The 17,219-nt window shown below is 45.9% G+C and overlaps 2 protein-coding genes across 3 annotated transcripts in view; one reads left to right on the plus strand and one right to left on the minus strand.

Annotated features, from left to right (window-relative positions):
- Positions 1–93: 93 nt before the first annotated feature.
- Zswim7 (zinc finger SWIM-type containing 7) lies at positions 94–14,459 on the minus strand. Its single transcript, XM_021213796.2, has 5 exons — positions 14,328–14,459; positions 10,433–10,454; positions 7,139–7,241; positions 1,603–1,707; positions 94–480 (listed from the first exon to the last, which is right to left on the minus strand). Exons 1-5 carry the CDS (start codon positions 14,401–14,403, stop codon positions 325–327), a joined length of 462 nt encoding a protein of 153 aa, XP_021069455.1. The 5' UTR covers positions 14,404–14,459; the 3' UTR covers positions 94–324.
- A 63-nt stretch (positions 14,460–14,522) lies between these two features.
- Positions 14,523–17,219, plus strand: part of Ttc19 (tetratricopeptide repeat domain 19) — a 33,917-nt gene continuing 31,220 nt past the window's right edge. Inside the window, exons 1-4 of one of the 2 annotated variants that reach the window (XM_021212461.2) lie at positions 14,523–14,752; positions 14,844–14,947; positions 16,554–16,664; positions 17,082–17,120. In XM_021212461.2, coding sequence (XP_021068120.1) covers positions 14,572–14,752; positions 14,844–14,947; positions 16,554–16,664; positions 17,082–17,120 — 435 coding nt within the window. In that variant the 5' untranslated portion in view covers positions 14,523–14,571. The remainder of the gene's footprint in view (positions 14,753–14,843; positions 14,948–16,553; positions 16,665–17,081; positions 17,121–17,219) is intronic. The other variant, XM_021212463.2, reaches the window with a different exon arrangement.

A 17,219-nucleotide genomic window follows, 5' to 3' on the forward strand; every position in this document is an offset into this window, starting at 1 on the left:
TTCTGCTGAATACTTTTCTCATGTAACCTTGCTCTTAGTCTGGCCGACCGTCCCACCTTTAACCATTACTAGCACTTCAATAACTTGATCTGATTGCAGATACAACATGGCTCAGGCTTTATTTCAGTCAACAATACTTAATTCTACCAAGGGACATTTCTTCCTGCAGGGCAGAGGTTGGTTAATATTAAGACCATAGAGGACTCTTAACCACACAGACCCCCCTGTGCAGCCTAGCCTGTGAGGGTGAAGCGACAGTCACAAGTCTGGAAGTGCGTCCCATTCCTCCACCTCGTGCACCGTGGGCTGTGAATGCATTTCCTGCTAGGCTTCTGTCCTGGAAGTCCGTGTCCCAGCCGCGCCTTTGATCCCTCTTGTGTCCTCCATCAATAGTAGGTCTGTCAGTTGCTTGTCAGACACGCTGAGCTGCTGGCAGTTCCTCAGAATCTGACTAAGATAAATTGCCAGAAGATGCTTACACTGAAACACAAGACACAGAGCTGTTAGGGACAAGCAGGATCATGTTTGGCCAGTCTAATCAAGACCTCACCATCACATGCAAGGAGAGGGGAACTCTGCCATGGTTTTATCCTGGCCTTCAGCGTGTGGTTACAGCAATGGCTGACAGTCCTTGAGGCACGACACTGGCTTGGTGCTCCAGTGAGCTCCTCCCCAATGAGCTCATTCAGGTCTAATAGCTACCCAGCTGCTTCCAACTTCACTATAATGAATGTGCAGAACCACTACTTCATTTTAGGCACTGCTACCTTCTTGGGGGAAGGAGGAGTGGGGGAAATTTTCACACACACACACACACACACGGGGAGATGACCCTGTCAGACCTATGTCACAGAACACAGCACTGATCCTGAGAGGACCATGGTACAGGTGAAATATACTTACTAGTGGTTAGTAGTGGTGTGTGTGTGTGTGTGTGTGTGTGTGCATGCTTGCACGTATATGAATGAGTGGAGATGCTCAAGTTGGCACCAAACTCTCAAGACTTTTAAGTTGCTACTAGAATATAAAAAAGTAGGAACAAGGTAGACTTCATTGTTCTCTACTTTGGCAAGACTAAGACTAACCATCTGCCCTTAGGAGAGGGGCTGGTGCGTTTCTTTCCCTTTAGAACGAGGGATGTACAGATAGGTGCTGTCCTTCCTGCGTGCTCTGGAGACTGATGGCTACACAGCTGTGAGGTACAGTGGAGGCGTCCCTGCTCCACGTGAGGTGAGAGTGAGGCCAAGCTGTCTTCATGAGCAGGGGATGATGTGGGAGCATCTTTTACTTTGTTCTCTCTTTACTGGGCCATCTCCTTCCCCAGTACTCACTGCCAAGATTACCTCACTGACCCCACAACCTCATCTACGACCTCTTAGATAAAAAAGCAGGAAAGTAATGTGCCAAAAATGACACTGTGTTTTGGAAGGCTGAATCCAGGAGGTGACTAAGACAAAGACAAAAAACCACAATTTCTTCCAACACTGAGGGAAATGCCCATTCTGTGTAAATGCCCCACCTCCCAAAACTGTCTCTTAAAGTCTGACATGAGGCTGACGTCAACTTTCACAACTGTGTGCAGTGGCTAGAGGCCACCCTTACCAGCAGGCTGTCACTCTTCCGTAACACTGAGAAGGAGAATGCTGGGCACGAGCAGTGATGACAGGAAGTCAGACATGTATATGTTTTGCCAGAACTCCCTAGCACCTGGGAAGAACAGGACAGTGTCAGTTTGCTCCTGCTTCAGCTTCCTGACAATCCATTCAGTGTATCAGAGCTGCTCACGGACATCACTGAAGGTCTGCGGTGGGGTTTATACGGAAGGAGCAGCACAAGTTATCTTCCTGCAGCGTGCAAGCTCATCTCTTCAGCTTCCCAGGGCACTGGAGGATAGAAGAGCCTCAGTCCAGTTCAGCCTTCCACATGGCGGCTTTGTTCCATGTGATGCACAGGTCTCAGCCTGCAGGGCTAGAATGGAGGCCAGGGAAGGCCTGTGTACATTTTACCATGGGCCCCTTAGCCTGTGGTATTAGACACCATGCAGGGACATTTCTAAAGCTGCTGTTACATTCCTGGAGAGTGACATGGGTAAAGGGCCTGGGGAGGCAGAAGCAGGGCAGCCCCCAGGTGAAGAAAGTAGAAGGGGTGAGCGAGCGGGCGAGCGAGCAGTCTTGTGAAGGGGCTGACTCAGCTGCTCAGGACGAACGGACTTCTCGGGACTGAGGCAAGTTCAGACCTGCCTACTCATCCAGAGATGGAAGGACACAGATGTGGCTGCTGGTGAGAGGCTCACTGCAACAAACACCCTTGGTGACACTGGAAAGGAATTCAAGGAGGACTGGAGAGATGGCTCAGTGGTTAAGAGCACTGACTGCTCTTCCACAGGTCCTGAGTTCAATTCCTAGCAACCACATGGTGGCTCACAACCATCTGTAACAAGGTCTGATGCCCTCTTCTGGTGTGTCTGAAGACAGCTACAGTGTACTCATATAAATAAGAATAAATAAATCTTTAAAAAAAAAAAAAAAGAATTCAAGGAAAAAAAGATTTGTCTCTGGTGAGATTGAACCGACCAGTTTGCTGGAGAAACCACTCCTACCAGAAGCAGGCAGACACTTCTGTTGGCAGCTTGCTAGTTTAGATTCTGAATGTGCCAAAGGCACGTGCGTTAGAAGCATGGTTGCTATCTTCTGGCACATACAGGGAATGGCAGAACCTTTAGGCGGTAGGGTTAGTTAGAGGGGCATGCCTTTGCAGGGGACACTGGGATTCTAACCTCCTTCCTGTCCTGCCTCTGCTTCCTGCGTGTGGGGTGAAGGGATCTTCTTAGCCTCCTGCTCCTGCTGTAATGTACGTTGCTGCCATAGGCCAATTCAACAGGGCCCAGGAACTATGGATGGAGACCTCTGAAACTGTTAGCCAATATAAACCTATTCTCCTTTACAGTGACTTCTGCCAGATATTCCCCATAGTGGTGGACACGAGATAACACAGGCCTGCATTCTGAGAGTTAACTTCCAAATGAAGTAGATTATTATCAAAGGGAAGTACAACATTTCAATTATTTTACAATGGGGTGTACACTGAATTTGCCACAAGGCTTTCAAATTAAATTTAGGCTTTAAGATGGCAATCTAAACAAAAGGTCAGAATTTGTCAAAATTACAGTGTCAGCAGTCCCAGGATCCTTTGCTCCAACCTGAGAATAACGGGCGAGGCCTTAACTAGAGGAAATAATATGCCCAAGTCCTGTGCTCCTGTGTGTCTGCCTAGTGCTAATATGATACAGCTGCTCTGGTTATTTGTTGACTAAGTCAGCAGGACTCTGGGGGATTTTAGATTACTAGGAATGTCCTTTTTCTATACCATTAAAGACTGGAGCTAGTTTACATCACGAATTAAAATCCACCTCATATACGTTCCTATCCCGAGACCTGCTGTTAGGAACATGACACACACACCACTGACTATCAGTACAATTTTACCAGTGAGTCTAAATAGTGGGGTGGGCATTAAAGCTGACCGCTTCCCACTTAATCCTAAAGCAAACTCCCCAGCACGCAGCAGCCATGGGGATATGTTCTCTGGAGCACAGAGGACATACCTTTAAGGCTCTTTCTTTACTTGGCTCCCCTGTCTATTCTCTCTAGATTTAGACTTAAGCAGGCAAAGCCTCGGGGATGCTGCAGGTCCAGCATCTATCACAATGCTTCCTCCTGGATGATGTTGCATCAAAGCCTGGTGATTTAGGGACAGGGATAAATTCTACAGAGGTTCCCAAGCCTAACCCTTCCAAAGGCTGCCTGAGATTCAAAGTAAACTGGTCAAATGCCTGGGGCAGTAGATACTCCAAAGACAGGAAATGCTTTAATTTGTTTCTTCTTTATCTAGCAGTTGACTACTAATGAACCCAATAATCAGGCAAAAATCTGAGCTAGAAATGTTTAGAGCTGGAAACTGACCTTAGGGGTAATTTAATTCAGTGGAAGAAGGACCCTCTCTTACAGGAACTGCTGAGTTCTTCCACTCATCATAGCATGGGCTGGAATGTGCCCCCCTTCAACCTCCCTCCTTAACTGAGATTTTTAAAAACTAACAAACAGGAACACACTCAAGACCAGGACTGGATTCACAGGAGTCTCACGGGTGGGGGGGGGGGAGTGTGTAGTGACTACAGGGAGCTTGTAGGACAGCCCTGACCATCATCCATTGACAGGTACAACCTTCTAACTACCGCAGCCCCTAGGCCACTGCATGTCAGGAAGCTACATTTATAATGTTCCGTCTCTTCCTGGAAGAAGGGTTCACAGTTCCTGTCCTGATACAGACTGGGCATATGAGTGTGTGTAGCTGAGCACAAATGTTAAAGATTGTTGCATGCATGTTTTCTAATGTTCTGGGATTGCTGAGTGAGGACGTTAGGGCTGGAACCACATTTGCCTCCTACAGTTGTGTAGGAGGGTATTCAGCCTTGTTCTGTAGGCCTTGCAAACCTCCAGGCTGTTGTGAAGCAGCCCCTTCCTAAGTGAGCAGGTTGTGCTTAGAAAGCAGCTCAGGAGACAGTAACAAAGGATGACTTTAGAGTAATTACACATCACACCTGGAGGACAGTGACAATATTGGGTTGAACTATGGAATAAAGGTTGACTCATGGAATGGTTACCAGTTGGGTAGCAAGGCAGTGTCTGACTCAGCATTTACCATCGTCTACAACCAGGAACCAAGGGAGAGTCTTCCTTACACACAACAGTGCACTGTAGGACGGGTGTGAGGCTGGCGGAGGTTTCTGGTCTCCTTCACCTCCAGTCAAAGCCAAAGCTGGCAGCTATATATCTAGGGAGTATTTTTTTAATGACAAAGCAACACAATATAATAAAGGACATGACAGACAATCATTAAGAAAGTCATATTCATAAAGATAATTAAATAGTTTTAAACACGGCCTTTACAGTTTTAGCTGGTAGCCAGGTCACATGAGTGAGGGACAGCTGGAAGTCTGCCTGTTCTGGTCAGGTATTACGTTGGTAATGAAGCTAAGACCAAAAAAACTTTTTTACCCTTACACTTCTTAAAACATTTATATCATTTTTATTTTATATGTAAGAGTGTTTTGCCTGCCTGTGTGTATGAATAACGTGTTTGTGCCTGGTGCCCAGAGAGGCCAGGAGCGGGCACCAGATCCCCACAACTTGAGTCACAGTGGTGAGCTGCAATGTGCACACTGACTGAACTGGGACCTCTGCAGGAGAAGTGCTGAGCCATCTCTCCAGCCCTGAAAGCAGAATTCTGCAGTGAAGAAACATGGGGAAGAATGAAGGAGCTAAGTTGTGGATAATTTAAGTATATAAAATACAAAAAGATAACACAAGAAAGGAACTTAGCGGCCCCCACTGATTGTTCACCTAGAAGTCCACCACAAGAAAACCCCGCTCTGAGTAAAAAGGTACTATCCAAAAATTGTAAATAGAGCCACACTCCATTTTCCTTAATGGAAACACACAGCGACCTGCCAAGTCGATTAAGGTGGGCTGCAATATAGAGGCAAGCTGATTCATTTGTCAAAGCAGGCTCCGTTCACGTCATTCTCTAAGAATTAACTGGCACCGTCTTTTAATGAGAGTTACTGTCTTGGTCCCAGCTCTGACAAGTTCACTAGAAGCTAGAGTTTAAACAATAAGATTTCCTACCCACTGTCGGTGTCTTTCTTAACCGCAGAGAGCCAAGCGCATACTTGACAAGCACGGCATTTCCATGTCCTTCCTAAAATGCTCCTCCCTCAACTGTGGCTGCACTCACCACTGTCTCACACAGCTGACCCGGGACAAGGGCTTACACTGGCATACTGTTATCTAGTCTCTTTTAGTCTCAGGTCTGGCAGTGTGGGGTAACATCCAGATGTGATGTTACTTTACCCGTTGTTTCAGTTTCCTGCAAAAGAAATACTTTGCTTTGCTTCTGGAGAGAGTAATCAATAACATGAAAATAATCCAGAGTATGGTAAGGGGCCGTCACTTCACAAACCTACTCTAAGTGCCACGGGGCAAACTAAGATCTGTATAGAACTTCTGAACTCTGGAGTTTGACTCATCAGAAATAATTCTTGACAACAGTTTTGTTTTGGTTTTGGTTTTTTCGAGACAGAGTTTCTCTGTGTAGCCCTAGCTATCCTGGAACTCACTTTGTAGACCAGGCTAGCCTCCAACTCAGAAATCCGCCTGCCTCTGCCTCCCAAGTGCTGGGATTAAAGGCATGTGCCACCACTGACTGGCGACAACAGTTTTGAAAATCTATGTTCACGAGATTATTCTAGACACATTGAATGGCCTCAAGAACCATTTTGACTTTTTCCTGTAAATAAGAGATCATGGCCGGACAGATTATTAAACCCTGTCTCGGGGAGAGAGAGAGAGAGAGAGAGAGAGAGAGATTGAGATTATGAACAAGAAAGATGAAAATGCCAATAAATGTATGGGGGGGTGTGCCCCTATAATCAACAAGAGAGCAAAGGCTGGTATCCATTAGACTTGAGAAAAGACCCTCTCCATACCATTGTTAGTTCTATATAGTGCTACTGGTAGAATCAAAAAGTTGTATTTATCTTTAATTTCTAGAATACCTGGAGATACTATGTTAAGTACAACAAGCCTGGTATAATAATATCAAACACTATATGTCCTTGTATGTGAAACCTAAAACAGTTCAGCTTACAGAAGCAAGTGGCTAAGGCATTCAGTGTTCAGGGGTGGGGGGAGGAGCTTATGGAGATAGTCAGGGGACAGAAGCTCAGGGAGGTTTCTGACCACAGTAACTAACAATGCATCACAGACCTGAAAATTTGTAAGGGAGTGTTCTCATCACAGAAAAGGAAGCATATAAGGTTTTCTAAGATAGTTGGATATGTCAACAGCATGAAGCTATAAGGTATCATATATCAAGATGTATCAATTTGTATTGTCATATATACTTCTTGTCAATTCAAAATAAATACAAATCTTTAAATTATGATTCTGTTAACTTTACTAGGTTGGGTCACAAAGCTTAGTACATACTTCATGTTGGTCATCAGCTTCCAGAGACTGTGGATAGATTTATGTACTAAGGTTTTCTGTTTCGATTATCCCCACCTCTAGACTTCTACCTGGTAAACACGCCTTCCACTGGGTGATGAGATTAAAGTGACGGACTCTCGATCGACTAGGTCCAAGGCCTGGATGGCCGATGACCCAAACACAAACTCCAGCCTAGGGAATACAAAGACACTGGATTAGAAAGGCTGATTCTGAGTCACCTCGAGAACTTGACACAAAGGCTTACTGTCCTCTATCTTTTTGTGTGTGCGATGATGGAGACTGAACCCAAGACCTCATGCATGGTGGGCAAGCACTCTACCACTGAGCCTTGGTCTCTGCACCTCCACTGCGTGTGTTGTCCCTCAAGTGCCATCCACTTCTTTTACAGAGGGTTGCTAATTGGCCTGTAAGCTGCCATGAGGCCAGAGCTGGGATTACCAGCATACATGGGAGCTGGTGTTTGTAAGTGGCACTGGGATCAAACTCAGACTCCTGTGCTTGTGTGACAAATAGTTTATAACCAAGCTACCTTTCTAGCTAACCCCCACACTTACAACAACAACAACAAAAAGCAAATTTTAATGTGGGAAAAATATTAACAAAACCCTTGGGCTTGGGTTGGAGAGGATGGCTCAGAGGTTAAGAGCACTGGTTGCTCTTCCTGAGGGCCTGAGTTTGATTCTCAGGACTCATGTGGTAGCTCCCTACCATCTGTAACTCCAGTTCCAAGAGATCCACTGCCCGTCTCTAGCCTCTGTGGGCACTGCATGCACGTGGTGAAGACAAACAAGCAGAAGAACCCACCCATACACATAAAATTAAAAATTAGAAAAAACCCAACCAATCCACAAAACCAAGTCCATGGATTCATTTGCTCCCCAGAATAAGTGTTAATTAACATCTTGTTCCTTTATTTCAGATTTTTTTTTTGTATTTTAAAATAAAAGGCTATACTATTACAGCTAAAAAAACAAAAAAAACCAAACAAACAAAACAAAAACCAAGCTCTCTTCATGCTTCATTAAAGAACTTCCAGACATTTCATTCCTTTCTATCTCTTTGGCAAGCTTTTATTCATCCTTTCCTCAGTCTGGGCTTCCTCTTCTCTTTCTATCCCACATTGCAGAGTGAGCCCAGGCCCTCATATACGTTCAGAATACACCCTGCCTCTGAGCTACGTCCGCAGCAAGACATCATATACTTGCTGGTTTCTTTCCTGTCAATGTTTTGTATCTTATTATTCATGGAATAACTGTATGTATGTGTGTATATATATATATATATATACATATGCACACGCAGCACTGCTTATGAAGTTTAAAATATAACACGTATATCACTTCACTTTCCCAGAATCTAGTCTCACACACAGCAGCACTAGGAAGAATTGAGAAGGAGTGCTTTTGAATTTCTTATACCAAATATATAAAGACTTATTTAGTCAACAAAAATAAGGAAATGAAATTTGCTGAAGAGCCTTTTAATCAGAGATAACCACAGTTAACTTCAATTATTTTAAAAATGGCTTTGTCTACTTCATGGCTTCTATGTACATCTCTCAAAACACATGAATTATTTTATTACTTTTGATGAATGTAAAAATAACTCTACTGTAAAAGTTAATCATTTTTACTCTCTGCAAACTATTTTCGAGTTGGTTATTTCCAGTTTCTGGTGTTGCTCTATTCAGTACTGGGTGAATCTGCTCATTGTAAAGTCTTTATGAACATCAGAGTTAGCTCCTTGGGTGACATTCTTGTAAGTGGGATATCTAGGTCAAAGAATATGTATGCTGGGCTGGAGAGATGGCTCAGCGGTTTAGAGCACTGACTGCTCTTCCAGAGGTCCTGAGTTCAAATCCCAGCAACCATATGGTGGCTCACAACCATCTGTAATGAGATCTGACACCCTCTTCTGGTATGTCTGAAGACAGCTACGGTGTACTTACATATAATAATAAACAAAAAAATCTTAAAAAAAAAAAAAAGAATATGTATGCTTTAGAGCCATATTGCCAGTTGCCAGGTGTGGTGGTCTGAATCAAGAATGGCCCCCATAGGCTCCTCTTATATTTGAAGGTTTGATCCTCAGTTGGTAAAACTGTTTGGCAAAGATAAGGAAGTGTGGGGCTGGAGAGATGGCTCAGCGGTTAAGAGCACTGACTGCTCTTCTGAAGGTCCTGAGTTCAAATCCCAGCAACCACATGGTGGCTCACAACCATCCGTAATGAGATCTGACGCCCTCTTCTGGAGTGTCTGAAGACAGCTACAGTGTACTTACATATAATANATAAATAAATCTTAAAAAAAAAAATGATTAGGAGGTGTGGCCTTCTTGGAGGAGGTGTGTCACTGGAGGTGAGCCTCAAGGTTTCTCAATGCCACTCCCAGTCACCTCTCCCCCTGCCTGGGGCTTGTGGATGAGATGTAAGCTCTCCGCTACTAGTAGCCAGAATGCCTGCCTGCTGCCATGCTCCCTACCAGGATGTCAAGGACTCATAGCAAGCCCGCAGTTAAATGTTGTCTTTACCCAAGCATTAACCAAGGTACCAGGCTACCTTCCAACTGACATCGCTAGCAAGGTATTACTCATCCATAGACCTGTCAACCTTCTTTCCCGGGGCTGCTAGTTTTATAGGAGAAATTATCTTTTAATTTGTATCTTATGATTATTAGTAATACGTATCATTTCCCCCAATAGTTTTTTTGGCTATTTGTATTTTTTTATTATTTGCCTATTTTCTACTTATTAATTTAAGAAGGTTTAGCTTATGTGTAAGTGCATATGTCTGAGTATATGTAAATGCATTCTGTGTTCAGCTGCCCATGGAGGTCAGGGAGGGATATTAGGCTTTTGTGAAACTCCCAAGGTCTGTGCTGACCAAATGCTCTCAACCACTGAGTCTGTTCTCCAGATCTGACTTAGGGTTTGTTTTTTGAGCCAAGGTCTTCCATAGGTCAGGCTGACCTCACACTTCTGCTGTAGCTGAGGATGACCTGGAACTCCTGGACCTCATGCTTCCACCTTCCAAGTGCTGCAATTAAAAGTGTGCCTGCCACCAGGTCTGCTCTGTTTTTAAACATTTAAAAACAAAAACAAGTGCGTGTAGGCGTTTTGCCTACAAGCTGTTCACCGTGTGCTGGCAGGGCCCACAAAGGCCTAAGATGTACCTGACCGCTCCCCCAAAGCTAGGGCTATAGGTGGTTATGTGCCTGCTGAGCGGAACTCTGGTCCTCTGGAATAGGAGCAAGTCTTATCTCCAGCCCTCTTCCTATTTTTAAAAACCAAGAAATATACTGAAAGGACCTGGCTCTTAAAGCTGTGTAACTCTTTTTATAGATCAAACAAGAGTCTGTACTTACGATAAGAGAAGCTCGTCAGGAACTGTAAGATGGGAACAGGAGAGTTAGTCAAGTTAGACTAGTCACTGAAAACATGAAGCTCTTATAACAACTATCCCAAATCACCGCAGAAGATGTAAACAACCTATCTATCCAATTCTTCGTCTTTCCCAACCCACTGAAGCAATAGTAAGAGGATCTATTTACTTATTTAAAGAATCGCTAGTTCCCCCAAGGATGGGGAGGCAAGAGGAACAACAGCTAAAATACACTGGAGGCAAATACAAAAGTGGAACAGAACTTTCCAGACAGACCTCGGCAAGACGGAGCTTCAGCTATCGGTAGGGAGAACTGAGCACAGGTCTGGCATATACTCCAGAACCTTCCATCCTCCTCCCCAACCCTCTGCACAGAGGCAGGCAGATCTCCGAGTTTGAGGTCTACATATTGAGTTCAAAAACAGCCAGGACTATGTAGACAGCGCCTCAAAGATAAATAAATAAAAGAAACAGACCAACAGGCAGAAGGATCAGTCTCAGTTCCTTTCTTAGCTGTGGGTGGCTGTCGCTCCCTCTGGCAGATGGCTGAAGGCGTTCAAGAAAGGCTCAGACAGAGGATTTCCGGAAGGACTAGGAGAAAACACCCAAGCCAGGGGGACTTTGCAGCTCTCTTCCCAACGTGGCTCCTGCAAGAACCAGCCCTCCTCCTCCCCCTGCGGCTGAGCTGCTCTCCTGGGTCTATGCCCTCCAGGCGGGAGACTCACTGGGAATCTGAGCCAGCTGACAGGGATCAGCACTGTCGTGGGCGTTCGGCTAAGTCACCCAGTGAGAAGCAAGGTGACATGCATCTCTAAGTCCTTGCTTGAGTTTTCTATTCTTAAACATGACAACTACAAATTACCACAACTAAGTAAAAAGAGAACAAAATCAACAAAAGAATCTACTTAGAGAGGAAACACTGAAGTCAGAGGGAAAGTTCCAACAACTATTACTAATATCAGAGCAAACAGGCAAATGCAATAATAAAACAGGCAGGGGAAATTATAAATTAAATATAACATCAGAAATAAAAACCTTATAGAAAATCTGGATGACACAGTTGAAGGAAGTTCCCAAGAAGCAGAGTCAGGGATAAAAAGATTAAATATAGGCGATAAATCACTCAGGGACAATAAAGGACATGCTATAACCAAGGGATGGGAATACTAGGGAGAAAAAACAAATGTCTATCAAGTAAGTTAATAGACCCTCACGTTAGAGTGGAAAACAAAACCAGGGGCTGGAGATGGTGCGCCTGGTAAGAGCGCTGGGTGACTGCTCTCAGACAGCTGGAGTTTCTAGCACCCATACTGAGTGGCTCTTCCCCTCTGTACTGCCAGCTCCACAGGTCCAACTCCCTCTTCTGGCCTCTGGGGGCTCCCTCACACACTTGAACAGAATCTTATCAGAAGCTTGAGAATCGTGGTCATAAAGAAGACATAACTGGCTCTCCACACCCGTAGGACCAACATCTGTGGACTCGACTAACACGAGATAAGAACCGAGGGGCCGGGTCACGACTCAGCAATTAAGAGCAGGGTTCATGCCCCAGCTGGCTCACATTCCAGTCCAAGGGAATCTGGTGCCATCTTCTGGCCTCTGAGGGCACTGCACCCACATGATACACAGATACACATGCAGGCAAAACACCCATACACATGGAATGTTTAAAAAGAAATGGAAAGGCCAGATGCACACCTATAACTGGGGCGCTCAGAAGCCAAAGGCATGAGCACAAGGGGCAAGGCCAGCCTGGGCTATAAAGAGGCCAAACAAAATCCCACAGAAACCAGCAGGACCAACCCCTGAAACCTCTGAGCCTCTACTAAACATGTCATTCTCTCATTTTCTCTAAGCAACTCAGGATGCCATCTACCTACTGCAGAGGTCAGGTGCTGTGAGTGACCTGGGGGTGATCTCAAGCATATTAAAGTACAAAGGAAAGTGAGCCTGGGTCACATGCCATCCTACCAAAGGGACTGTACTTCAGCAATCTTGACCATCATGGATACCTAGGGACAACTGCAATTCAAAGACCCAGAGGAAATAAAGGCCACCGACAAAATTCAGGAGCAATGCTAGATACAAAATGCTAGACATTGATGGAACAATGTTATCAGAGGTCTGAAGAAATGCCATTTCCAACATGAAACTTAATACCTTTTAACCAAGTGTGAGAGCAGAAAACCCTTTTTCAGACATTCAAAGCCTCAAAAGCACTGTTCATGCCTTCTTCAGAGACTGAAGTACGCGCTGCATAAAACAGGACAGGTGACAATACACAAGTGGGTACACAAGAGGATGTGCCAACACAGACCCAAACTGGGAAAAGAGAATTTCCAGTTAACACGGAAGGAAGACAGCAGCAGCCCAACCGGACAGCAGCCAGTCCATACCAGCTCAGTCGGCAGGCTCTTCGCAGGTTCCTTTATGAAAATGTAACTGATAAAGTGTCTTTTTTAACCTTAGCATTTTGAGTGGAGACCCGTGATCGTGGCATAAAATTTCAAGTTCAAGTAAAAATACATATGTAGAAAGCTAAACAAGCTTACAAAGCTGAGATGGTTATAATTCAGGGGAACCAAGTTACCCGGGAGAGGAAGCTTCTACATGGTCAAACTCGTATACGTACAACCTGGACTTTTACTCTGCAGGGTTACCAAGGAAGATGGGAGATTAGGAAGGAGTACCCAGACCCAATACTGAAAACTGCTCTACTGAAAAATAAACAGGAACTGCGAGTCAGAGTCTGTTCCTGAGCTAGGGGCCCCTCAGCTCCTGGCGTATGATTAACCAACAGCCCTGTTCTGGCAATGCTTCTGTAAAACTGATATCGTTTCAACATCTCAACATCTGTGGTCAAATCCTGGAAGCAAGAGCTCACAACAGACTAAGACCCCACAACTTCTTTGAAATCAAAGCATGTTTGAATACCTGGTTGGCTGAATCTTTTACACACACGTAAAAGACCAAAATGAGACCATTCGTTTGGCTACTTTTCTAATCCCATGAAAGCAGTAACTCAAACCCGTGCACAGAGCACAATGAATGAGCAATAGTAGGTTTGAGCTCTAATTTGGCTATCATTTAGAGAGGCTATTTTTTTTTTTGAAGAGTGCTTTTAATTGGTCTACACTTCAAAAGCATCTCTCTACCCCACCCCCTCCAGTTTTTTAAGACAGTCTCCAGCAGCCCAGTCTGGTCTAGCATTAAGTAGCTGAGGTTGACCTTGAACTTTGCCTTTTTTTTTTTTTTGTCTCCACTTCCCAAGTGCGGAGATTACAGCCATGTGCCCAGTCTTGTGCGGTGGTGGGGAATCCACGGCAGCTCTCTACATGCCAGGCAAGCCTCTCTACCAGCCGAGCTACACAGTAGACAGACCCTCATTACTAGTTTCCCTCTTTGGTCATCCTCCTACTCCGGTGAATAAGCAAAGATCATCCTCGGTCGGTCGTTTTTTGGAGACAGGCATAGGGCGACCTCTACAGGCCAGAGGAAAGAAGTACTTTTCAACTTCCCGATTTTTTTTTTTTTTTTAAGGTTTTGCATCCCTAGAATGTTTTTAGTAAAATATATTTACTAAACGAAGTAATAAACAAGGGTATTGTTTTTAAACTTTACATCACGGATTGTGGATGAAGATTCTGAGTAACTCAAAATTGTCTACGCATCTGCCATTCCGCATCCCTGCCCTCGCCCACTCCTTGGGTGTACCCAGTGGCTCTCTTCAAGTACCCGGGGTTCCCGCACACCGGCTCGCACTCAGGGATCTGACGTCTAGTCACTCAAATTCCTCTATTTAGAGTTAAGCGATCTAAGGAGCACAGGCTTCTGGGACAGAACCATGCGGGGTAAGAATAAAAGCCCGCGGGCCGTACTTCTCGCGCTGTCCCGCACAGCGGCGGCCATCTCGCTCAGGAGCTCTTCCACCACCTCCGGGAGCGTGACCGCCATGGCACGCCGACCGTCTTCTCCTCCGGGGCGCTGCGAACTCCACGCGCGCGGCGGGCCGGGGGCGGGGCGGGGGCGGCGTGACGTCAGCACGCGTCATCGCGCATGCGGCCTGGCGGGGTGTCCCGGGCCAGCCGCGGCTGGTGGAGCTCCGAGGGAGGACCCGTCGGCATGTTCCGGTTGCTTCGCTGGCGTCTGGGTCGAACCCTGCTGCGGGCCGCGGGCCGGCGGTGCGGGGGCTGTACGGCGCGCCTGCTGCCGGAGCGGGCGGGCGACGCGGGGCCGGGCGCGGAGCGGCTGAGGACCCGAGGCGCGCCGGCGCGGGGGCACGGGGTGCTGCCGCTGTTGGCAGGTGAGCGGTGCGCTCCGGGCGGGGCCGGCCCGGCGGGGGCGGGGACGCGGGCACCGGCCGGTCCCGGTGACCTCTGAGCCGCTTCTCGCAGCTCTCGCCTGGTTCTCGCGCCCCGCGGCGACGGCAGAACAGTCGGGAGAGGACGAGACAGACGAGGCGGAGGCCGAGATCATCCAGCTGCTGAAGCAAGCCAAGGTGAGGGGCTCGACCGGGTGCGCGCGCTCTCCGCTCCGATTTCCCGAGGCCTGGATGGATTGGCCCTGGGTGAAAGGTTGGGAGCCATCCAGACTGGTCCAGAGCGAATCCTGCAGCAGAACCACTGCAGTTGTGAGTGCAGGTGCAGACGGCACCCTCACATTTCCCTTATGTATGTATGTATTTATTTATTTTGTCCAAACGTATTGATTGAGGATGTTTTGCGGGGGTGGCTTTAATCAGCTAACCTCCAGGCTAAATGACGTTTTGTGCATAGACTATGTATGACGTCCCGAAAATGCAATTTAATATCGTTTATGCCTATTGGTTTGCGTCTAAATCTGTTTCTCCACATCCCTCTCCCTCCCCCCCAGGTTTATTCCTTCGCTTCTAACGGGTTCAATATCGACTTAATGCCAACAAGGTCCAGATTTGTGTTCACAGACTGCAGTGTGTCATTGACATGCTGTCTTTATTGCAGGGCCACAGCTATCTCTCAGATTTAGCATGCCCCGGACTAAGCACTTTTTCTTAAATTCCTTCCCCCAAAATATGTCTTTAACAGTGTTCTCTCTACCACCTAAAATAATTAAGCCTAAAAAAATCTTAGTGGTTCCTCAGGCGGGCCCCTGTGTGTTTGAAACCAGCTTGCTCTACAAAGCAAGCCCAGGACAGCCAGGATTCTGTTACACAGAGAAACCCTGTCTCAAAAAAAAAAAAAAAAAAAAAAGAAAGAAAGAAAGAAAGAAAGAAAAAAATCATAATGGTTCTTAAAGTGTGTTGTTAATAATTCCCAGTTACACAGCAATAAACACAGTTGCCATCAAATCCAGAACACTTCTCCAATCACCCGCCCTCTTTTTCCCTAGTTTTCCTCACACAGGTCCTGTTCTCTTGCCCCAACTGCAGTCCTTTCTCCATGCAGCAACCTGAGTGATGGCTTGAAAATGTAAATCATATTGTAGTGCCTTCTTGTGTGACAGCTGAGTGACTTCTCCCTGTACCTGTGAGAAAACACAACCCCCCAGTTAGGGGCTGCAGGGCTGGAAGTGATCTAAGCCAGCTGTCTCATCCTCCTGTGGCAAGAACTGTGATTCTCTGTCCATTTTGTTACGTGGTTAACTCCTTAGTCACTTTACCTCAGTTTTACTCTCATTTTCTTGAACACGGTTCAGATTCCTCTTATCATTCTTCTGTGATGTTTTTCTTCCTCTTTTCGTGAGTTTTAATCACGCCTACTTGTCCTACCTGATTGATTCCCTGTAATCTTCAGGAAGAGAAGAAGAAGGGGGAAAAAAAAAAAAAAAGGCGAACAGCTTCGGTAGGAACAAAGTGCCGGGTGTGGTGGTCCATGCCTTTAACTGCCACACTCAGGAGGCCGAGGCAGGTGGATCTCTTGGGTCAGGAGGTCTCTGTCTCTGAAGGAAAAACAAAGATGGCTCACATTCCTCCTGTGACAAGGGAGGCTAGTGTTCCTGTCAGCTGTGTGGACATGGTACCTGGACATAGCCAGGAATTAGTGCGTTTTATGACGTGTCTGCTCTGCAGCAGAGTGCAGCCGCCTCCTTACATCTCGGGTAATGTTTCCTTTGTCTTCTCTCTCTAGTTGAGCATCATGAAAGACGAGCCGGAAGCGGCCGAGCTGATTTTGCATGATGCTCTTCGCCTTGCGTATGAGAGTGACAACAGGAAGGCCATCACGTACACTTACGACCTGGTAACTGCTCTAACCAGTCTAGCTATTGAGGAAGGGTGCGTGCTGAGAAAGTGTTCTTGCTGATTTATCTTCCTGACTGCCATGATGTCCTGAAGGTGTTTGTTTCTAGGTTTTCTCTTGCTTTAATTTTTGTACCCTCCACAGGGTCACTTATAATTTCAAACCATAAAGAAACAAATAGCTTTGTGATTTTCATTGGTGATCTGGATTCAGTTTCCTTTTAACAGAATATATAAAATAAACCGTGTGCGTCTTTCACTATTGCTGTACTTCTAGCAGATTAACGGGTGGCGTTTTCTCTGTTCTGAACTTTTTTTTTAAGATTGTGAAAACAGGGAAGAGTTTTCCACTTAAAAGTTGTAAATCTGTGTAAGCGCAGCACTCTGAACTGAACAGCCATTTATAATTTGCTTTCAGATGGCCAACTTAGCATTTATACGAGGGCAGCTTGAAAATGTAAGTCAATTGCTTTGTAACATCTTGAATTGGTAATGCCTCAGGGGAACTGACTAAGGGTGTATGCTACTTCCTCAGAAAGGTCCCTAAAATGGCAGT

This window comes from Mus pahari, chromosome 14 (genome assembly GCF_900095145.1).
Source record: "Mus pahari chromosome 14, PAHARI_EIJ_v1.1, whole genome shotgun sequence".
Lineage (NCBI taxonomy): Eukaryota > Metazoa > Chordata > Mammalia > Rodentia > Muridae > Mus > Mus pahari.

Excerpts from the sequence above, each read along its gene's own strand:
- Zswim7 (XM_021213796.2), bottom strand. The coding sequence starts at position 14,403 with ATGGCGGTCACGCTCCCGGAGGTGGTGGAAGAGCTCCTGAGCGAGATG. Across the intron at positions 1,708-7,138 it reads GTGGAAGGCGTGTTTACCAG|GTGCTAGGGAGTTCTGGCAA; the intron begins GTAGAAGTCTAG and ends TGTTCTTCCCAG. Across the intron at positions 481-1,602 it reads GGAAGAGTGACAGCCTGCTG|TGTAAGCATCTTCTGGCAAT; the intron begins GTAAGGGTGGCC and ends CTTGTGTTTCAG.